The following is a 24,059-nucleotide window of genomic DNA, read 5'->3' on the forward strand; positions in this document are numbered from 1 at the left end:
CATTTGAATTTGAAGGTGTTTGACTTTGACATATACTGCAATGTATACCAAACTTCAATTGGTCATTAAGCTCTTTTATGTCTAATTGCAGCAAAAATGATTTCCTTTGAGTCAGCCACAATTCATATGTCTGTTTCAGATTTCAGTAATGTGATCAGCAAGAGTGATGTGAAGTCATTAGCTGAAGCTGATGAACAGGAAGTTGTGGCTGAGGTTCAGGTAAACATATTGGTCCTCTAACACATCTCTTATATTGGTCCTTTTTAAAGATTTGAGTCTAACATAAGAAAGGTGCTGTCTCAAAAGAAGGGTGGCTATTGATCAGACATTATAAATGCATTGCACCAAACTATACTCATACTTAGAAAGTTTGTAAGAGGTATCAAATTGGGTGGGAACAGAATTAAAGAAGTCAGTGGGAATAAGGGAGCTGGACTTGTAGTGGGTCCTACTGAGTGGATAGGGAGGGTTTCACAGGGTTGGGCACAGAGTCACATATATTCTATGCTAGTTTTATGAACCACATTGTAAGAATGTCCATCTACAGGGCTATGTCTGATTGGAAAAGAATAGGAAGTAAAGGATGTGAAAGAGGTTTGTTAAAGTCTATTTGTGATTGTCTTGCTCTGGGAGGTAAAAAGTAGACTTTTATTGTTAGGTTAAAACTTAGTAATTCCTAAATATTCTGCATGCTGTATAATACATCACATCAGAACATGTCATGTTACCTTTTACTTCTTAAATGCTTTATGTTCTTGAATACATTTATCACAAATGTCTGGATACATTTATCACCTAAGTGAAGAATAGGGCAGCAAATAAACAAGTTTTAGATTTTCAGAAGGATGTGCTAGGTGATAAATGAAAAAAAAAAAAAAGAATACACTGCACAGCAAAGTTCTTTCTCATCTGTGTGTTACATTGTATATCCTATAGCAGTGTCTTATTTTTACTAATTGAGTGTGCACAGAGGTCTCCAGAAATGTAATACACATACTTCTACAACTTTCTGTTTTTTTAAAAGATTTATTATTATGGCTGCTATTTTATAATTATTTTATTCCCTCACATTGACTATTGCTACTCAATTATTAATTGATCAATTTTTGTATCTCTTTTATACCTGCATTTCCTCAAATGTGATTATATCACACAGTATTATATCACATATGAAAATATTACTATATGATACAGCTGGAATTTATGAAATGACTGATCTTTGTGCTTTGTTTGCAGGAATTTTATGGTGATTATATTGCTGTGAATCCACATTTGTTTTCCCTCAGTATTTTGGGTTGCTGCCAGGTATGGAAGGAAAGGATAAAAAAATAAGTTTATTTATCAGGTGGGAGTTAATTCAGCAAGTAATTGGACTTGTAAGAAAAAATTCAATTATTTTCTCTGAATATACATTTTTAACAAAAAGGGTCGAAATTGGGATCCAGCCCAGCTATCCAGAACAACTCAAGGACTGACAGCTCTCCTTTTATCTCTGAAGAAATGTCCCATGATTCGTTACCAGCTTTCATCAGAGGCAGCAAAGAGACTTGCAGAATGTGTTAAGGTATGGCTTTCCCTCTCCCCAGTTCCAAAGCATCAAGACCATTCATTTCCTTATCATATTTCAGAAACTATAACAATATTTTTTCTACAATCAAGGAGGTGACTATGTTAGGTTTACTGGCAAAAAGGTAGATCTTTGTAATAAAAAATCAAAGGCAACAGATTAGGGTGAAATTTTTAGGCTTAACTCAACATTTGCGAGCTAAATAAGTTAAATACTTATTTTGATCCAATTAAGCCATTTGTAAAATAGAGTTTTAAATCCTAACCTCTTAAACAGGATGCTACCAAACTTTGTCAAGCCTTTGAATCCTTTCGGAAGGCCTATGAAGATGCAAAGAATTATTGTTAAATGTGTTTTTTTATGTATTAATTTTCTGCTTGTATCATCTCTGTCTGCAACTAATTGGTTGACCAAACTGTCTTTCTCTCTCATCCACAGCAAGTAATAACTAAAGAATATGAACTGTTTGAATTCCGGCGCACTGAGGTGCCTCCATTGCTGCTTATTTTAGATCGTTGCGATGATGCCATCACCCCATTGCTAAACCAGGTGCAGAACCCTTTATTAACATAACAAAAGCATGATTTCAAGTGCTATTCATCAAAATGCTGATGTGGAAATGAACAGTGTGGTCCATGTGTTTGCCTCCTTATTTTCAGCTTTTTTTTTTTTCCTTCTATTTCCTGGTATTTTGATATCACTATTCTTCCAGCCACAGTCATCTTTGGCTCTTTCTCCCGCCTCATCTTCCCTGTCCCTTTCCGCCACCACCTTCACCCCTGATGAAGGCAACTTCTGAGTTCTGTAGCTTGTCCTTTTCCAGTGTCTATCTGCAATTTTCCATTCTTACTGCCATTACCTTTGTGTAGACCCTAATCTCTTAAAGGAATACTGAAATAGTCATCTACCGATTCTCACTTTTATTTTTTATTTTGTTTTTTTTATAGGAGATCAACTACACTTTATTTACTTTTCAGTAAGTTTAAATCCTTTAGGGTACAGCATCACGTGGATTTTGTGTCCAGTGGTCTTAGCAGGAAGGTTGCTTCAGAATTTGACATGAGTCATGCCACTGTTTCCATGAGTATGAGTTACCTTCTCCAGGTTACTCTGGTTTTGTTCAGCTTGCCACCAGGAGTCACTGTGTTATTCTTTGCTTTGTACACATGAGCACATCTCTTGCCTAGAGAGAACCTAAGTTTCATCTTGAGCATGAACACCTTCAATTTTAAGAAGAGCTGTGTGCTCCCTCTGGTTCTGGAGATCCTGCTTATAGCTAGCAAAAATGGCCTTGAACCGCAGCCTTCCAGGCATATTTATCGTTTTAGGAGTCCTGTTCCCAGCAGGCCTCCACAGGCTCCAAGATGGCTGAAACAGAAAGGCTTTGATTCCCCTCTTTTCTTTCTACTCTAATGTATTTCATAGACACGATGTTGTTAAATCACTTTTTCTAAAACACGATTCTGATCTTACTACTCCTGGCTCAAAAATCTTCATTGCTTCCCATTTGCCTACTGGCTTAAAGACTGCTGAACTTGGCATCCGCGAGCCTTCACAATGTGGGCCCAACCTTAACCTACAACTCACTACTGTGCGGATATGCCATGTGGTTTCTAGCCGTCATTTTATTCATGTTGTGACCTCTGTCTAAACGCTGGAATGTTTTGAATACCTTCTCTCCCTATCTTCACCTATCAACATTCTCCTTTAAAACCACTCAAAACATCTCCTTGAAGCCTTTCATTCTTTTAGTCAGACATGTTCTTTTTTTCCATAAAATTACTGCAGAACTTTGTGTCTCTCTTATGTCTTGTGCTTCATTTGCCATGTTGTACCTTTGATTATTTTCACACAGTCCTTCAAGGCAGACTCTGTCTTACCTGTGTTTGTTCTTCTGCAAGTATAAGAACAGTACCTTACACAAAGTAGAGGCTTTATTAATAGTGACTTTGAATTCATACGGAAAGACATAGTTTATATTGCAGTTTCTTCCTAGCTTATAATCATGTTAATGCCAGGAGAAATCTGTAGCTGTGGAGTGCAGCATCTCTATAATAGGATAGCCTTATATTCCAAAATACAAAGTAATATATGTTCACTAAAGAAGTTTTGATAGTATAAAAAAGTAGAACGAAAAACGATTGCCTGTAATTGTGTTTCCCAAAGAAAAACAACCATTCATTCAACTAATTTCATTAAAGACTTATCATGTGCCAGGTATTGTGTTAAGTATTGGAGGTAATGGAGCACCTAGGTGGCTCAGTCAGTTCAGTGTCCGACTCGTGATCTCAGCCTAGGTCTTGACCTCAGAGTCATGAGTTCAAGCCTCGTGTTGGGCTACACCCTGGGCATGTAGCCTTCTTAAGAAAAAAAAAAAAGTATTAGAGGTAAAAGATTAAATGATGCAATTTCTCTAGGAAGATCGGTAGGGGAAGAAAGGGATAAAGAAAGGGGGGGTAATCAGAAGGGGGAATGAAGCATGAGAGACTATGGACTATGAGAAACAAACTGAGGGCCTCAGAGGGGAGGGGGGTGGGGGAATGGGATAGACCGGTGATGGGTAGTAAGGAGGGCACGTATTGCATGGTGTCTTATACGCAACTAATGAATCATCGAACTTTACATCAGAAACCAGGGATGTACTGTATGGTGACTAACATAATAAAAAAACATTAAAAAAAAAAGATGCAATTTCTGCTCTCAAAGAGCTCATGATCCAAGGGGGAGAGAAGTAAACTGATTATTTTAATTATAGAGTAAGTACTAATGGTAGAAACATGCACAGGATGCTGTCTATGGAAGCATAAATATTTTGTTATACTTATTTTACATGCCCCATAAACTTTTTTTTTTAAGATTTTATTTATTTGAGAGAGAGAGCGCAGGCACATGCACATGCGCGTGAGCCAGGGGAGGGGTCAAGATAGAAAATCTCAAGTAGACACCTCTCTGAGCATGGGCTGACTCTGGGCTCGATCTCACAACCCATGAGATCGTGAACTGAGCCAAAACTAAGAGTCAGACACTTAACCAAATGAGCCACCCAGGCGCCCCTGAAACTTGCTTTTTTAAGGATTCGTTTGGCAAGTATTTTAGGAAATGAAGTACCTTCTTTTATAACCTTAAGTTCGTTCTTTCTTTCTTTCTTTTTTTTAAGATTTTATTTATTTGACAGAGAGAGAGACAGTGAGAGAAGGAACACAAGCGGGGGGGAGTGGGAGAGGGAGAAGCAGGCCTCCCACTAAGCAGGGAGCCTGATTCCAGGCTCGATCCCAGGACCCTGGGGTCACCACCTGAGCCGAAGGCAGACACTTAACGACTGAGCCACCCAGGCACCCCACCTTAAGTTCTTTCTTAATAAATCTAGATTGCTTAAGGCGAAGAAAAAGTATATAAATATTTCTAGCATTTAGATTCTAGATTTAGAAGGTAATTTGCTGGAAAATACTTAGTTGTGTATAATGGACCTATGACTAAAAGGAACCCATTCTCTGTGAATGGTGAGAAGGCAAAATTTGGGGTTTCTCCATTCCATTTTCACCAAATAAGTTCACATTTTTAAAGAATGGAAACCAATCCTTCTTCACAATTCGTATTAAGGAAAAATATGAAATAAAATTGATTCAGGGGCAAAGTTTCTGAATATGTGTGTTTTGATCAACTCACAAGATTTGTTTCTGATAATATTAGTGTTCCCAGGATAAATATAGCACCACTCAGATCTGCAAGAGCACACTTCTCATGCTGCAGAAAACCACAGAAGCGTACAGGAAATGGTACAGCTTGTAACTGCAATACCAATATAGCCCTATCTGTGAAGCCAAAAATATACTCTTAATTCACAGGCAAAAACTGGAGCTAATGATAGATCTAATTTGTTTTCTTTCTATCAGGAATATTAATCTTGCTGCCCGTCTTCCAAAAGTATAAAATGTAAAAGTGTTTTGACTTTTAGCTTAACCAATTACAATTAGTCTTAATGCTTAGTAGAACACAAAATATTAATAAAACTTGAACTAAATTAAGAACCTCTATGTAAAGAAGGCGAGTTGCTAAGAATGTTACCAGTTTTTGTTTTCCTGAACATTTACTATTTCCATGTTTTGTCAGTTACCAATTTTTTTTTTGTCATAATTCTTCATTTAGTGGACATATCAGGCCATGGTCCACGAACTACTGGGCATAAACAACAACCGGATTGATCTTTCCAGAGTGCCGGGAATCAGTAAAGACTTAAGAGAGGTGGTCCTATCTGCTGAAAACGATGAATTCTATGCTAACGTAGGTGGTTAAAATTTTTTTAAATTATTTTAGTTATTTTATGTAAGAAGGCCAGTACTGATTGACTTGTTCGAATGAGAACAGGTATGGGACTTCATGTGGAAGGATGATAGGGGCATCCTGTAGATAAACTGCACCTCAAGAGAAGGCGGAAGAGTTGGATTCTGACCCTTTAACAGTTTTTTTTTTCTTCAGAGACATCACATATTTAGCTTTTGTACTTTCAAAATTAGAACCCAATTTATTTACTTCCTTCCCTTCTGTAGCCCTTTGTGAGAATAGTAATAGTATTCATCACCAGTGTCCTGGCCAATGTCCAGATTTGGTCATTACAATGGAATTTTCTTGCCCTTCAATTCTGCCTTCGGGATTCTTTTTCGCTACTTCTTTTATTAAATGGTCTGAAAGTCAGACTCCTTGATAGAACTGTTTCCAACTTCCTTTTTCACAGAATATGTACCTGAACTTTGCTGAGATTGGTAGCAATATAAAGAATCTCATGGAAGACTTTCAGAAGAAGAAACCAAAAGAACAGCAAAAACTAGAATCAATAGCAGACATGAAGGTAAATTGAACATGTTCATGGATGGCTAACATGCAAGACTTTGGAACTATTCATGTAAGCAACATTTCTGGACTATTCTCAGTCTGATTTCTGCCTTGATTCATTTTGTTTGGTTTGAAATAATTTTCTGTACTATTTCTCTTTAGGAAACAATGTAGTGAAAACTTCATAACAAGCTATGTGCTTCTTTCCATTCTTCAGTCACATTTGGACTATTTAAAGAGTCAGTGTACTGACATGTACCAGTTCTTCACTTTTTGAGCAGAAACAAAATGCCATGGGATTGAAAGTTGTAGGTCCCTTAGTCTGGGCAGAACAATTCTTGCTTATTTTTTCCCTTCATGCATGTTTGTCCTTGGTCAAGAAATAACAGAACCCCCAATTGCTGTTTTTCCCATGGCAGGCCTTCGTTGAGAATTACCCACAGTTTAAGAAGATGTCTGGGACTGTATCAAAGCATGTGACAGTGGTTGGAGAGCTGTCTCGGCTGGTCAGTGAGCGGAATCTGCTGGAGGTTTCAGAAGTTGAGCAAGAACTGGCCTGTCAAAATGACCATTCTAGTGCTCTCCAGGTATCTATTCAGTCCAATTTGATGAGCACCTACTATGTGTAAGGCACTGTGCCAGGCAGAACAAGAGATACAAAGGCAAGTAATCCTTCTTCACCAACATGGAATTTATAATCTAACAAGGAGTTGAGACAAGAATACAGATTAATTTTATTTAAGATAGATACAAGAACCACAGGAGAAGAATAATGTGCAATAGCAAAGGGTCCAGGCAGTTAACTGAGTATTTAGGAGGGCAACCTAGTTGACTAGGAAGAATAATAGACTAAAATGAGAAGATCTGGATTTTAGCCACTTGCCACCTACTGGCTTTGTGACCTGGAGCTATTGGCTTAATTTCTGAGCCAGTTTCCTCATCTCTAAAATAGGCATAATGATATTTAGTTCACAGTGTTGTAAGGAAGATTTTAAAGATACAATATATATTAAAATGCATTATCTAAGTTTTTTTTTTTTATTGCACACCTGTTCTTCATTCCATGAACATGTAAATGCCTGCTACATGTACATTGTGCTATAAGGATCCAGAGGTATGAAGAAGAAAAAGATACCATCCTTTTCCTCCAAGAGCTCGCACTATATAGTAAGGAAGAGAGAAATTTAAACCAGGAATTACCATGCTATAAATGCTATTATACTAGAGGTATTTACAAAGGAATATGGAAATACAGAGGAAGGACAACTGTTTCCCCTAAGGATGAAGCTTCTTAAAGAAGACGACATTAGATTTGGGACTGGACAAATAAGGAGGAGGGCACCAAACAGAGTAGAAGTGCACCAACCAGAGAGAAGAGGGGAAATTCTTGGCAGAGAGAATGCAGGCATGGAGATGTGGGGGGAGAAAAATTAGGGAACAGAGAATACTGCAGTGTAGCTAGTGCAGGGTACAAGATGAAGAATGGTCTTAGATAAGCCAGAAAGACAGCCTGGGGCCTGATTGTGGCCGTTGAAAGGGTATTGGGCTTTAATCTTAAAATGTTGAGAGCTACCAGAGCATTTTAGAAGAAAAGGGACATAATCAGACCCTGGCCTCAAGAAATTTACAGCTTTGTTGAAGGGACAAAACTAAAGCACAAGAAACACTTAGGCGGTGTTTCAAGGTAATATTTAATTAAGTCAGAATTATGATGCTGACTATAATTAGATTTGAGGTTATTAGGGACAGTTCCTTAGAGAAGGTGATATTAAGATGGACCATCAAGAATGAATAGAATCTGGGGGAGGATTTTAGTCAGGGATAACAGCAAAAGCAAAGAGGCAGAAGTATGCAGAAAATAATAAACAGTGTGACCTGTTGGAGAGTGGGTGTGGAAGAGAAATAGGAGGTAAAATTGGTAAACAGGAACCAGTTTATGAAAAAGCTTGTAAGAGGAATTTGCACTTGCTGAGGTAAGCAGAGAGATCCATTGTAGGGCCATATGTAGAAAGTCGATATGATGAAAGCAGTATTTAAGGAAATTTAATCTAGTAAGGATGCTTTAGAGGTGAAAAAACTGAAATTAGGCTAGAAGACTCACAGTGATAGTACTAAAAATGTACAGTAAGGGCAAATCTGAGAGACAGTTCAAAGGAAGAAAACAATTTAGCAACAGATTGTATATAAGGATAACAAGACAACAAATCCAATAATTGCAAGGTTCCTGAGAAATGACAGTGTGGTATTACTGGCAGTAAGTCACTTGGGAATGAGAATCCTTTGGGAGGTAGCCATTTCTAAGGCACTCACCATAAAAAAGGCATTTCCTTATTAATAGGACCCTATATTCTACAACTTAGTCTCTTTCTTTCCCTGCTGCAATTCGACTTGACTTTATAAAATAAAGCCAGCATGGTATAATGGAAACAAAACAGGCTTTGGACCCAGACTGTCCTGGCTTTTATCCTGTCTCTACATACCAAAGTTTTTTTTGAGGAAAAGAAACTACTTATTTTGCCCAAGCCTCAGGGATAAAGATTTCAAACTTTCATTAGATTGTTACCAGGATTCAGTGAGGTATGTAAAATGCTTCACATATGATAGGTGCTTTGTAAATGTTGGTTCCCTTCCTCTAAGCATAATGCTTTGAATATATGGTACAACTAACTAAAACAAAGAAATCCACCCATCTGGGGTTGCTCTAGTTACAGGGAGGTCTTTACTGGGATTTAGAATTTGTTACTTTTTTTTTTTTTAAGATTTTATTTATTCATTTGTCACAGAGAAAGGCAGCGAGAGAGGGAACACAAGCAGGGGGAGTGGGAGAGGGAGAAGCAGGCTTCCCGCTGAGCAGGGAGCCCGATGAGGGGCTCGATCCCAGAACGCTGGGATCATGACCTGAGCTGAAGGCAGACGCCTAACAACTGAGCCACCCAGGCGCCCCAAGAATTTGTTACTTTTTAATGTTTATTAAGATTTCCTCTGAAAACACCATCAGTTTGAAATCATGAAGATTATATTTGCTTTATATTTATGAAAAGTACTTCTGTCATCACTTTGAATTTTATCCCTGTGTTCTTAAATCCTTTCAAAGAACTTTTAGGCTGATTTTATTATTTTTTTGAATCTATTGAATTCTAATTCTTAAATAGATGTTATAAGTACTTGGTGAAAGAGGTATGTAGTAAAAACTAAGTCGTTACTAGTCTCACATGCCAATCCTTACAGTTATTCTGTATATGTGCATGTCTGTGTGAGTGTGTGTGTGTGTGTCTCTCTCTCTCGCTTTTTTAAAAATTCAAATGATATACATACTGTACACATAGTTCTGCATTTTGCTTTTTCAGTTAACCCTGTATCTCAGAGACTGTTCCAGATCAGAACCTAAACACTCATTCTTTTTAATCGCTAAGTAGTATTCCTTTGTAAAGATCTACCACAATTTGTCTAACTTGACCAACTTAATTGAAACGGTACTTACTAATAACAGTTTGCAATTGTTTTGTGGGCCTAATAGAAGTATTCCTATGAAAACTTTTAATTTTTCCAAGAAAATAAATTTTCTTTCCTTATTAAATAAAAACTAAATTTTGTCCTATAATTAAATGTAAATTTACTTTTGTTTCTTTATCATTTTGTTTTTCCCTTTGAAACAATAGAACCAAACTTAACCACTAGCCAGTTTTAGTATCTTTATTTGTATCTCTCTACCACATAGAAATCAGTTAGACAAGGTTACTATAATTCCTTGCCTGAAACCTTGTTTCTTCTTCACTTTAAAAGAAAAAAATAGGTACTTTACAATATGAATTCCATTTGTGATCCATTTTATATTTTAAAAAGTTATTCTTTGAAGGTTTTCTTGCCCATGTTATCAGAGTTTTACAGCAGCAGTTGATTTGGACTCCCCCACCATAAAGGATTTCTTTGGCAACGTGATTTAAATAGTCTATAAAGGGACCTTTTGTTTGATAATGAGTACATGCCGGGGGCCTGACCCCTAGATGGGTTATAGCATTCCTTGGCTTGACCTTAAGATGATAATACATCATGAAGTAATGAATTGAGGTTTTTGAATAGAAATGGCATTTGCTTTTTTGAATAGTAACTATATCATGATGAAGGGAAAAAAATTCACATATTGCTAAAAACCTATAAATTGCTTCCACTTCTAACCAGTTATCCTACAGGCTAACTAAAATTTGATTTAGGAGAATTTTCACTAGAACCAAACTGCAATGTACTATCATTAAAACATGTCTACAGCGTTGGAAAAGACTCATTTGATTAGTGAGGAAGATTTTTTTTTCATACCATGAAGAGAAATATTTTCAGAAAGTAAGCAGTTTTCCCCCATTTTGTGTCCTATCATAGCTTTTAATTTAGAAGGAAGAACTAGTTTATTTTTATATCCTTCTTTCCTGACCTTGGGTAAAAGACCTCAAACCATCCTATTCACGATATATAGTAAAGACTTAATAAATACTTGTTAGAAAAATGAAGAGGAGGAGTTCCGTGTGAAGCAGTATAGAGGAGTAGCTAAGGGCTTGGGACTTTGTTGGCTTGGGTTTGAAAATTGTAACCACTCTTAGTCTCTTTGTCTGTAAAATGGGAAAAAAATCACAGTACTCACCTTAAAGATTTTTGTGAGGGTGCAATGAGCTAGCACATGTAAAGCACTTAATATTCAGTAAGTAATGACTGTCACATTATCCATATTATTATTTGATGATACATTCTGCTTTCTTTATGACAACCAGGACATTGTTTTCTAATCTACTTATCACCTCGGATCTCTCTCTCCCTGATTTGAGAAGGGTTTTCTCCTTCTCATTAAAATCATAAGAAAATTGTTTGGGACATGTTGAGGTGACAATTTTACTTTCACCAATTAAGAATAAAAATGATCATTTTCTCTCTAAACCAACATTTAGCCAGTGTTTCAGACGATGTTGACCAGCAGAAGACCTACAGCAAAGTTAAATTTTATGTTGACTAGTCATTAAGGAAAAGAATACTGACTCAGATGTATTTCCAGTCAGTGGAATTGGGTCCTGCCTACTTTCTATCATTTTTCCTAGATAAGCTCTTATAGTCCCACAACGCTGTTTTCTCAAACTATTAGACTCATTTTTTATCATATCAGCATGTTGAAGGCTTCTGCCAATTTCATCTTGCTATTCTAATCTGCTGACTTATAATGCTATTCATTGGTGATTTTACTACATTAATGTGATAGTAGATAACAAGTTAGAGTTCCTGTTCTTTAAGTTAAATTAAAACAAAAAATAAAAACTATTTTTAGTTGCTGACTTCATCTGTAATTTATACTATGGTGTAACTAAGTCATTATAAAAATTGGTTCTTGCTGTGCTGCTTCATCATAGTTTTGGTAGAAGAAAACAGAAAAGTAGCCCAAAACAATGAAGGATCTTTAAGTATCAGAAAAGAATTGTTTTTTAATTGATGTTTTTTGAGTGAACATTAGCTCCTTTTTGAAACTTGACCTTCAGAGATAGTGTTTTTGCTTTTCTTTTCCTATTCCTTGATTAGGCCTATATGAATGTTAGAATTCAGTGAATTCTATGTTTGAATCCTATCTTCTTAAGAGGACAGTAGTTTTCTTTCAAAGCTCTTTACTCAGCCATTGTTATGTGAAATATACTTTTCTCTCCTAAAAGTCTCAAGGCTTATGGAAAATTTAATAAGAAAAGAGAAACCAGAAGTTCATGATGTAATTCACTCATATTTCTAACATATAAATACCACCGTATAGGAGATACCTGCTGTGTAATTATAAGTCTCTCAGATTGTTTTCTCCTCTTCTCTGGTTAGTACCCTGGAATCTCAATATAACATATGCCACTGTCGGTCAAGTTGATGAATCAAATAGCCATGAGTGAAATGTTCAAAATTAAGTCAGAGGATAACATGGGATCTAGGCAGACAAAAATGCCCTTCTTTTCCAAGGACTTACATAGCTGAAAAGAACTCAGCTTGTACCTACATGTTTCCTTTCATGAGGAAATAGATAAGCCTAGCTGGAACACTGACCTGAGTCATGGGTTGGGTCCTAAGGGATCAAAAGTAAGCAATGTAATCCACTCAAAGTAATCCTGGATCAGATCTGGGCCACATCCTCAAGGGAAGTGAAGCCAGGGATCTCAATACCAGCACCAGATCTCAAGAAAGAGAAGTGAATTTTTAAATGGGAAAGAGCCAGGAGTCAAGATGTAAGTGAAAGTAGTTAGAAAGGGAGCAAGTAGGAAGGGTACAGGCTGATTGGGGCACTCTTTGTCCCTGTACCAGTTTTGTGATTTTATAATTACTTGAGAATCTCAAATTTGCTGAAAAATATAGAAATTGAGTAGATTTAAGGTAAAAAGAGAGTGATCCCAAGGGCAGGAATTGAAACATTGTGCCTATAAAAAAAAAAAAAGGCAACAGAGACCCCAGATGGATGTTTTAAATTTAGGCTAGTTGACTGAGAGACATAGGAAATAGGGTATTCTTACTTGATAATAATTTGTACTCCGAAATTTCTTCATATTATGGTAGAAACTAGTGGCAAATTTGAACAGATACTCTAAATAGTGTGTATTCTGTGATTGCTCTGGAAAGGGTACTGCAAAAGAAAAAATGTAAGGAAATTCTTATGACTGCAGGGTTTAAATCTAAAGAAGAGAAATGTCTTCCCTTTTGATTCCTTAAAGATGATGCTAGTGAAATATTCACCCAGAAAAGCAACAATAGAAATCCTACCCAGAAAACTTCCTACTTGAGAGCCACCCAGGAGGTTCCCCATGTCATCATAGTCCTCTTTGGTGTGAACAGAAGAGTTCTTAAACATTAGGCCTGGTTGTCGTGCAGTATTAAAAAGATAAGGTATGTGAAAGCATCATATAAGTTGTGAAGTTCCATTTCGATGTATGTCCTCAGAATCTAGTGCCCTCCAAGGCTCTTGCCAGTCTTTCAACCCAACACATTTCTTTCTCTGATTTCCATATTCCTGTTAAGAGCATCTCCTCTTTTAGTCTCCCAGACTAATGCTAACACTTACTGATTCTTTAGGGCCTTTTGCAAATGTCACCTTCTTCATGAAGCCTTTCTTGATTCCTCAGCAACCAGATATACTTTTCTTCACTCTGTGTCCCCTTCCCCACATTGCGCTGATTCTCAGTTTCTGTTTCTTGTTTTGGTTTTTGCATACATAAGTTTCTGTTATAATACCACATATGTTTTCCTGAAAAACCTCCGATTCTGCAAAATCATGTACTAAAAATAAACAAGTATTATGGGAAAATTGGATTACAAGCAGGTCACTTAAAATCCATGTAACTAAAAAAATCTATATAACTTTGTAATCAAAGCCCTAATAAAAATAGTGACAATCCTAATAAAAATATTAGCACAGTTCAATCTCCACAGGCCTTTGCACCTAGAAATTTACGCAGTTCATCCTTTGAACCCTCCTTATTCCTGGGGCTCACATTTTATTCTTCAAGCTGTAAGGTCAGAAAAACTTTTGCTTCTCATACAAACTATAGTTTCACCAAAATTAAAAATACAATATGGGGATATCAGTCAGTTTGGGGCTGTCATTTTGTTTGCTTTTTAACTCAGAGAAATATCTTTGCATCCTTTTCACTTGCACTTGCCCTTTCCCCAGATAGCTTAATACAGTGGAAAATACAACAGTTCTTAATGCTGCAAAACCAGCTACTTCTTGCAGAAAACTTTTGTGTTGGTTTTACATCCTTTTTTTTTTTTTTTAAGATTTTATTAATTTATTTAACAGAGATAGAGACAGCCAGCGAGAGAGGGAACACAAGCAGGGGGAGTGGGAGAGGAAGAAGCAGGCTCATAGCAGAGGAGCCTGATGTGGGGCTCGATCCCACAACTCTGGGATCACGCCCTGAGCCAAAGGCAGACACTTAACCGCTGTGCCACCCAGGCGCCCTTATATACTTTTTTCTTAACATAGTGTCAAAGTTTCCTCAAAAGGAAGCTTGATCCTATTCCCTTCTTAATACTAACATGCTGGAAAAACTACATATATAAATCATTATACCTTCTGTGTTAAACTGACACCATTCCCATATTTAATGATTTCATAGAGTTGAAGTGCATTCAAGAAATGTGCTTTGTAGCAGAATAGGCTGTAATTGTTTCATTTCCCTTTACCTCCTTGTCTGTGAACTCACTAAGAACAGAAACTAATTCACCTTTGTATCCCCTCCAGTGCCTGGCATAGTGCCTTATGCTTTGAGGGGGATTACAAAGTAGTTCTTGGCTTGAATTAATTTGTTCTGCTGCATAATAAACATAAATATATACTATGGGGAAGTTCTTTTTTTTTTTTTTAAGATTTTTATTTATTTATTTGACAGAGATAGAGACAGCCAGCGAGAGAGGGCACACAAGCAGGGGGAGTGGGAGAGGAAGAAGCAGGCTCATAGCAGAGGAGCCTGATGTGGGGCTCGATTCCATAACACCAGGATCACGCCCTGAGCCCAAGGCAGACGCTTAACCGCTGTGCCACTCAGGCGCCCCCTATGGGGAAGTTCTTTAATGTGAGGATTGACAAAACCTAATGATTTTGTCCGGCTTCCTTTGCTTTCAGTACCTGCCCTCTTAAGATCACAAGTGTTCAATTTAGAGATAATGTGCTTTACATACTCCTATCTCTAAAAGCCATGTGAAAACATATTGTTACATCTGATGCTTCTTGGAGATTAAGCCTAGTCTTCCTACATAAAATTCTACCAACTTGTCTCCGTTTCACTGGTCAGGCACTAACTCTAAGCAATAATTTTGCAAGTCAGTGGGTCAGTTCTGTTGTGTGCTGTGTTGATTGAAATGGTGGAAATAGAATATGTTCCTTGTTTCAACAAGAAAACTGCAACCTTTCCCAAATGAGACCATAGGCCATCTCATCAAAGGAAAGAAAGAAGGAACTATCCATAGTTAAATTCACTTTTGTCCTAAAGTAATTGCAATGGGAATTCTTTTTCCTTATTTAATTCTTGTCTTAGGCAAAGGCATTTAATTTTCTCTAGTTGAAACAATTGCTAAACCTATAACCTGTACATTGCCATAGTAGTAATCTTAGTCATGAACTCAGATTCATCACTGCCATCCAATAATTATTAGACCTAAGATATTATACATCACTCAGGTGAAGAGGGGATAAATATCAGCTCTCTCTTTTTTCAGAATGTAAAGAGGCTCTTGCAGAACCCGAAAGTGACAGAGTTTGACGCTACCCGCCTGGTGATGCTCTATGCTCTACATTATGAGCGACACAGCAGCAACAGCCTACCAGGGCTGATGATGGACCTCAGGAATAAAGGTGTTTCTGAGAAGTATCGAAAGGTAACCAAATTTGCATATTAATCCCACCACACAGCTAGCAACTCTATTATTATATTCTTAGCTCTGACAAATGAGAAATTATACTGCTTTTACTTACAGAAGCATATAATTCTGTCCTCTCATGTTTTCATTTCCTTAATAAAGGGTATTTTCTTATGAAATGAGTTTCCTGATCCCCAAGCAATAAGAGGTGGTTTCTCTTTTTTCCTAATAGCTCGTGTCTGCAGTAGTTGAATATGGTGGTAAACGGGTTAGAGGAAGTGACCTCTTCAGCCCTAAAGATGCTGTGGCTATTACCAAACAGTTCCTCAAAGGATTGAAGGTATGGCGTGTCCTCTGTACTTTCCTAAATGAGAAGCAGTGGAAGCCCCTGCGGCTGAGAGTGAATAAATAAGATCTTCAAAGTAACTTCAGCATTTCTGCTGATTTAGTACTATGTCAGTTAAAAGAAATAAAGCAGACATCCCCCCGAAAGCTTTTTCTTCAAATGCTTTCTGTATTGGAGCAGCATCAGCATTGGACCAAACAGCTGAACAGGGAATAACAGAATATTTCCAGGAAATACCCCAGAGTAAAACACGGACAGTTCTGTAAGATATAGCTGTTTTACTCCATTTGTTTATCAATTAAGATTTGTTTGGTAGTTTTTCTTTGAAGGAAATTTAAGCAAACAACTATAGATCTTTTAAAAAACACTATTTTCTTAAAATGGTAAAAAATAAAATTAGTTTTAATCTGCAGACCTTTCTTATGTTTCCTGAAATGTTTCCATTTTCCTGAGTTATTTCTAGACTCCTTTTCTACATGGTCTTTTCCTCTTATTTGCTCTATCTATCATATAACATTTTAACAAAAGAATAAGAATCACTGAAAAGATGATAAAGGATTTAAGCAATTCCATTTTCAAAATTCTTTTATAATAGTTATAGCTAGGCTTAAATTACAAAGTATTTTTATGAGAGTAGAACATTTCTATTGATGAAAAGAAATTTTTAAATTATTTAACCGTAAAATTCCCATTTGAATGTATCCTATGAAATCCCTGTTGAGTGCATGTCCTTTTTGATGAGTATCATTAACTGTTACATTGCAAGTTTCCCAAAAATTATATAAGAATCATCTTCCCCTTTCTTAGGGAGTAGAAAATGTGTATACTCAACATCAGCCTTTCCTACATGAGACCCTGGACCATCTCATCAAAGGAAAGCTTAAGGAAAATGTGTACCCTTATCTAGGCCCCAGCACACTCAGAGACAGGTAAGATAACCAAGATATTAATAATAAAAACCAGAGACACTAAGAAAGTTGGAAATGTGGAGTGTTGTAAGAGACAACAACTAAGATGATATTGCTCTAGTCCTCCTTCCCCTGTTGTTTCAGTTCTGAGATTCTTTTGGTTTTACATGTGTCAGGATTAGATATAAATTCACCTGCTAAGCCTGCAAGATTATTTCTTTTGGAATAAAGAAACAGGTGTTTTGAAGTATCCCAGATACTTGTATTCTGTCCTTTGGTATCAGAATTCGCTTATGCCATTTAAGGTTCAGTTCCATGGCATTTAACATTTGGAGTTTCAAACATTAAAGCCAAAAATAGATTCGCTGCTTGGTTGCCATCCAGAGCAGGTTGTTACTATTTTTGGTGAGTATTGGACTTTGCCAAATGTGTCCAGCATACAAACTGAGACCTAATTAACAGAGGCTATTTGTTACACAGAAGCAAAGGATAGCTTGCTTTGGGGGTATTAACCAAAGGAAGCAATTAATCATCATTTTAATCTGGTGGTCTATTAGTTTTAATAAAAACAAAACTCGTCCAGATCAACTAACTAAGACCAGCCTGAAATTTTAAATATACACAAAGTCTACTTTGTTATAAATTATATTCTTGTATATTTTTTAATGGGACCACATGTTATCAAAGAGCCTAATATATGTAATGGAACCCTATCAGATAGATTGACGTGAGAATTGTTACTATTGGTAGAATTCTTCTATTATTTCAGCTAATCATAACCTAAGAGTCTTGGAAGAATAGTGTTTTATAAATATAATAACTTCTGAAAGGAAAAGATGACTCTTTATATGATAAAATGTATTTTTTTTCCTATTTTGTTCTTTTAAAAACAAAAACAGAACAGAAAAGAAAGATCTTTTAAAAAATCCAAGGTTGAGAGGCAGAATATCTGGGGTTAAATTCAGGTAGTACATTCATTCAGATAAAATGTTGAAGGATGTTGGCATCAAGATTCAGAAATGTCAGCTAAGTGGAAAGAATGCAAACCAGCCTAAAGCTATTTACCTATCTTAGAGGCTTTTTGAAAAACAGTATAACTCTATTAAATGGCCTTCTAGTTAGTATGATAAAAGTAAAAATATTACTTTTTTATGAATTTCATATAAGAATTATCAAATAAGAAATTAGCTGTTTATTGCTAAAGAGACACCATAGACGACCAGAAAAATATATTGTGTATGATTAGTTCATAACAGCAAACCTGTCAAATTTGGGTGATTTGTTTCTGAACAAAGCTCAAGATGATGCTTTTCCAACAAAATGCACATTTATCAGTTGTCAGCATCTGTTAGCATTTGTCACTATTACCTAAATATAAATATAGTTAATGATTCAATTGCTCCATCTTTTTATATAACAAATATTTATTGAGTGTCTTCAGTATGTCAAAAACTGTTGTAAATGCTGGGGAAGTGGAACAGGAAAGACAAGTTAGCTGCCCATAAAGAACTTACATGAAGGAGATAGGAAGTCAGTAAACAAAGAATATAATTTAAATAAGATAAGTGCTATTAAGGAAATAAATAGGGTAATAAGCTACAAAGTAACTTTGTAGAGGTGAGGGGGGCTGCTTTAAATTGAAAGAACCTCTCTGAGGAAATGCTATTTAAGATGAGCTTTGAATTGCAAGACAGAGCCAATCATAACAATTAAGAGAAAAAGCATCCCAAGCAGAGGGAACACTGGAACAAAGGCCTTGAAGAGAGAACTTGGCAAGTTCGTGGAACAGAAAGAAACCCAGTGTGGCTGGGGCATAGTGACTAATGAGGAAATAAATTGAAAAAATAAGTAGGGGCTGGATTACATAGGGTCATTTTCTTTTTTTTTAAGATTTTGTTTACTTATGTGAGAGAAAGAGAATGAGAGAACACAAAAGGGGAGAGGGTCAGAGGGAGAAGCAGACTCCCTGCTGAGCAGGGAGCCCAATGAGGACTCAGTCCTGGGACTCAGCGGGACTCCAGGATCATGAACCTGAGCCAAAGGCAGTTGCTTAACCAGCTAAGCCACTAAGGTGCCCCTACATAGGGTCTTAAGAGGGGTTTTAAATTTTATTATTATTTTTTTTAATGTTTTTTTATTAGGGTTTTAAATTTTAAATGTCAGAGGGCACCATTGAAGAGCTTAGCATGTGAGTGACATGAACTGAATTACATATTAAAGGATCACCTTCTAGGGAGAATTGATTTTTTATTTATTTATTTTTTGAGAATGGATTTTTGAAGGCAAAAATAGAAGCAGGGAGACTATTTAGGAGGTGGTTGTAATAGTCCAGGTAAGGAATGAAAGAGGTTTGGATAAGGAGGCTGGAAGAGAAAGAATCAATAGACTTATTTAATGGAGTCATCTACTCCACTAAAGAGGGTGTCTACTCTTACCCTCTTACCATAGGGTAAGAGAGAAGTCAAGAATGACTCTCAGGTTTTTGGGGGGGCGGGAATCAAGTTGTTAAGTTGTAGATGCCTATTAGATAACCAAGTAGAAATGTTAGAAAATAAATTGGGAGTCAACAAGATTTTGGTGATATTTAAAGCTATGGGAGATAAGATTTATAAGATCACTTAGGGAGAGAGCATAGAAGGAGAAAAGAAGAGCCCAGGACCGAGCATTGAGTGGATGACAGGGAGACTGAGCAGGAGACAGAAAGGTAGAAGGAAAACCAGGAGAGCATAGTGTCGTAAAGATGAAGAACCAAGTGATCACTTGAGTCTAGTCTTCTGAGGGGTAAAGGTGAAAACAGTGAAGAATCCATCAGATATGGCAACACAAAGGTCTTTGGTGAATTATCCCCCAGTTTCCATGAGATTGGGAAACCAAATTAGGGTTATGGGATGTAACATAAAATAGAGATAACAAATGTATATAACACTTTTAAAGAAATTTTGCATGAAGGTGTCAGAGAAATGGGGTGATAGCTAGGAGTGTGTGTGCTCAAGGGAAAGAGATTCTAGAGCATATCTGATGAAATCGTAATCGAATGAGAATTACCCTAAAAAAGAAAAGTCGAAAATGGAGAAGAGAAAGAGGAAGAACTGCACAAGTAAAGTCTGTGGGGATCCAGAGCATAAGCAGAGGAGCCTTTGATAGAAACAGAGGTGCTTTTTTCATTTTAACAATTTTGATGGTGAGAATATGGGACCGTCTAGGCTGATGCTTCTATTTTCTCAGTAAAATACGCTGTCAAGTCATCGACTGAGGTAGTGGGTAAAAAGAGAAAACATTGTGAAACTGTCATCTTGCAAGCCAGGAATCAGATTTACTTGGGAAATGTAAGTAGGACTTCTAGCTAAAAAGAGTGCGCATTAGAGTTTTATGGTCATTAATTTAAAATAGAGGGGTGCCTGGGTGGCTCAGTTGGTTAAGCTACAGATTCCTGGTTTCAGCTCAGGTCATGATCTCAGGGTCTTGATATCAAGCCCCATGTGACTTGAGTGTGGACTCAGTGCGGAGTCTGCTTGTCCCTCTCCCTCTGCACCTCCCCCCTCTCTTGCTCTCCTCCCCTGCTCTCAAATCAATCAATCAATCAATAAAATCTTTAAAATAGAGTCCATGAGCCTAGTTGTGTGGTTTTCTCCAGCAACTTTTGGCTGTACTAGATTAAATGAGGATAAGGCTGGTAGCTAGACCCAACCAGGATTTGGGGAATTGAAAACAGAAGGAGGGTATTGGATGGTAAATAAAGTATTACTGAGTGAGTTAGCGGTCTTGATAAGGTCAAAGAATTATTATAGTACAAGTATTAGTGTAGGTGAATTAGAAGTTGAGGAGGTGGTTATTGGAGAAAGAGATCTTGAATTCAAGATTTCACACTGCAGGTACTTACAGTGCAAGAGTTTATGATACAATCATGGATATTGGTTATGAGGGATGGAAGAACAGATCATCCTAGGTGAGAAGACCAGGATGTGAGATGAGTAATCCACATTGATGTGAAAGTGACAGAAAATCCTGAAAGGAACAGCAGTGAAAAGGAGGACAGTAAACCAGAGCTGAAATCTTCAGGGAATAAGAGAGTGACCAGGAAAGGAGGTCAGGAGAAAACAGTGCAACCGCATCATGAGCTTCTAACGTAATGGAGACATTGAGGAAGGCAGAGAAGTTGGTTACAAAACGACGGGAGGGGCCACAGAAGATACCCACGCCACCTTCTGGCCCTGCTTAATAGCAGGTAGACTGCAGAGGCCTTCAGAAGACCTACTGAACAATTCTGCTTCTAAAAGTTTGCTGTCTAGATATATTGTGCAAGTACACAAAGACTTGCATAAACAAGGATAGTTACCAAAACATTATTTGTAACAGTTAAAAAAAAAAAAAAACAGGGCGCCTGGGTTGGCTCAGTCGTTAAGCATCTGCCTTCAGCTCAGGGCGTGATCCCGGAGTCCTGGGATCAAGCCCCACATCAGGCTCCTCCACTGGGAGCCTGCTTCTTCCTCTCCCACTCCCCCTACTTGTGTTCCCTCTCTCGCTGGCTGTGTCTCTCTCTGTCAAATAAATAAATAAAATCTTAAAAAAAAAAAAAAACAGAAACAAGCTAAATATCCATCAATAGAGGGCTGGTTACCTAAATTACAGTATAGTGCTATGCATTCTTTAAAAATGGCATAACTCTTCATGGGGTGTTATAAAAACTTTCTAAGATATATTGGATAGAAAAGCAAAATGCTATATCCCTTTTGTGTAAAAAAAAAACTGTATCTAAGCATAAATATTATTATATACACCTGTGTATATAAACAAGTCTGCTCAACTTTACATATATACATAGTATTATATAATATATATGCAAGCACACATAGGTTTATATATACTGTAAATATTTCCGAAAGAATAAATTGTTAATAGTGGTTACCTCTGTATATTGAGATAGTCATCAGTTGTATACATATCTATCTTTCCCATTAGATATTGATATTGTATTAAGTATCATAATCTTGAAGTAAGAACTATATTTTATTAGTATTTGGGCTTTTCACAATATTTAACACAGTGCTTTACAAATAGGTGTTAATAGGTGTCAAATTTCTCATGTAGGCATCTGTAACAGTTGATATGACAACTAAATTTAAACTAGGGAATAAATTTGGTTGGTTACCAGCAAATTCAGATTTTTACAGTTTGCCAGTAACGCTCTACAATATTTTGGCTCTGCATCCACTTGGCCTCACTCTCAGTTCTAGCTACTCTCTTGGATCATCACGTTGAGAAGAGTCATTGATTTTAGTCATCTTTATGATAATTTAAGTCTCATCATGATAGAATTCCTTGGTTTTGTTGTTGTTAGGAAGTATCAAAGGAGATGTGGCAAGAATACAACTTTGAAATCAGGAACGCCTGGAGAATTGTTTTAGCCCTTAGCTATTAAATATGCGGTTAACCTGTTTGGCAGTATAGCTATAGCTACAAATCGAGTTTTGCTCTTTCTTCTGCAGATGGGACTCCCACATATCCTATTTAGCAGGCTCATTTTTCTTTCTCACTCCAGAATTGCTCCTTGTCCCTCATGAAAACAAGCAACTTAAATATTTGGTGAGAAAATGGAGTTATCTGGTCATGCATTCCACAGTCAATTCAGAAAGGAAGCACTTTTTCACGCTTACACAAATTTAGTGGAATCTTGTTGCAGCAGTTCATTTTGTTTCTATAAAGGCAGCAGTCCCTTTCCATTGGCCTTTTTTCCTACAGTGAATGCTCATAAGATCTTTATTATCTCTAAGAACTCAAAAATTTAAATTTTAGCCATAAGCGTAATGGTCCACAAAGTAGAAAAAATATTGCCTCTTAAAAGCTTAAGTTTTTCTACTTAGTTTATTCATGTATGGAAGTAATGATTTCCAGAGATTCTATATGTGAAGAATGTTTATTTTTCTAATAAAATAAGGTGTAAATTGGTTGAGTTCTCAAGGTGTCCTTGTATATCTATATGCAGCATGAACTGGCTGCTGTTTTCGATCTAGTGTTTGCTGCCTGCATTAATTAATGCTTTCGGTTGCTATAGTGAATTACAGAGCACCGGAAGATGTGTACAAAGAATTGAACTTGTGTATTCCACTTAGCTTCAATCATCATATAAAAATGATTTGTTGTGTATTTTGCCGTTGGCCTCATCAGAACATCTACTTTTAAAATTCACCAAGGAGAGGAAAGAAAAGGAAAAATGTCAGGGTTGGGTTTTTTTTCCCCTCACCGATGTTCCTCCTTAAGCCAGCTTGAATAAGTAGTAGGAGGTTCAGGAAAACATTTATTAATGTTTTCATAACCACTGTGACATAGTCATCTTTGTTAGGTACACAATTCAGTCAAGCTGTAAGAGTCTATCCCAGTATCTACGTTTTGTCCTTATATTAATATAACCTACACCCACAGTTAGCATCTGCAACATTTTCTTCCCTCTCCAGTAATACAAAAATACTCCGGCACCCTGAAATTATCAGACTAAAGGATAGAGTTCTTCTGCTCTTCTAGGAGCCTGCATGAGTTTCTTGCTTCCCAGTTCTTGCCTCTCTTTTCCACAAGAGACAGACGTATTCTTGAGGTAGATGATGGGCGGGGGGCAACTATAGAGAAGCAACATCTCTTTTCCGGGAGGTTCCTTGTTCGTCTGCCCAGCTGCTTTTTAAATTGACTTACTAGATCAGGAGCTCAAAAATGTTACTGTCTGGTTCCTCTCATCAGTCACTGTACCCCTGCAAGGGAGAAACTTCCTTCCCTTCTTCCTAATGAAATAATCTATGCAATTCATGAGTATTTACTCAAGATAAACTGCATAATGAGTGTCAGCCTAGGGTTGGCCCTCAACATAAAGAATATTACATATGGAATCTCACTGTAAAAAAAAACAAACTCATTTTCTGAGAATGGAATTTCATTTCAGCTTTGAGGATTTTATTACTTCTGAACTTTTTTTTTTATTTTTATTACTTCTGCTTTTTTTTTTTCCTGTTTCCACCTAGGCTGACACCCAGATAGTTACACCATAGACCAAACAATTGGTAGA

At 36.9% G+C, this 24,059-nt stretch overlaps 1 protein-coding gene across 1 annotated transcript in view; it reads left to right on the forward strand.

Moving 5' to 3' along the window:
• Positions 1-24,059, forward strand: part of VPS45 (vacuolar protein sorting 45 homolog) — a 62,742-nt gene that overhangs the window by 8,109 nt on the left and 30,574 nt on the right. The window contains exons 4-13 of the mRNA XM_002919316.4: positions 140-219; positions 1,237-1,305; positions 1,427-1,564; positions 2,006-2,116; positions 5,714-5,848; positions 6,300-6,413; positions 6,817-6,984; positions 15,614-15,772; positions 15,987-16,094; positions 16,908-17,029. Coding sequence (XP_002919362.1) covers positions 140-219; positions 1,237-1,305; positions 1,427-1,564; positions 2,006-2,116; positions 5,714-5,848; positions 6,300-6,413; positions 6,817-6,984; positions 15,614-15,772; positions 15,987-16,094; positions 16,908-17,029 — 1,204 coding nt within the window. The remainder of the gene's footprint in view (positions 1-139; positions 220-1,236; positions 1,306-1,426; positions 1,565-2,005; positions 2,117-5,713; positions 5,849-6,299; positions 6,414-6,816; positions 6,985-15,613; positions 15,773-15,986; positions 16,095-16,907; positions 17,030-24,059) is intronic.

Source organism: Ailuropoda melanoleuca, chromosome 2 (assembly GCF_002007445.2).
Source record: "Ailuropoda melanoleuca isolate Jingjing chromosome 2, ASM200744v2, whole genome shotgun sequence".
NCBI classification, from domain to species: Eukaryota; Metazoa; Chordata; class Mammalia; order Carnivora; family Ursidae; genus Ailuropoda; species Ailuropoda melanoleuca.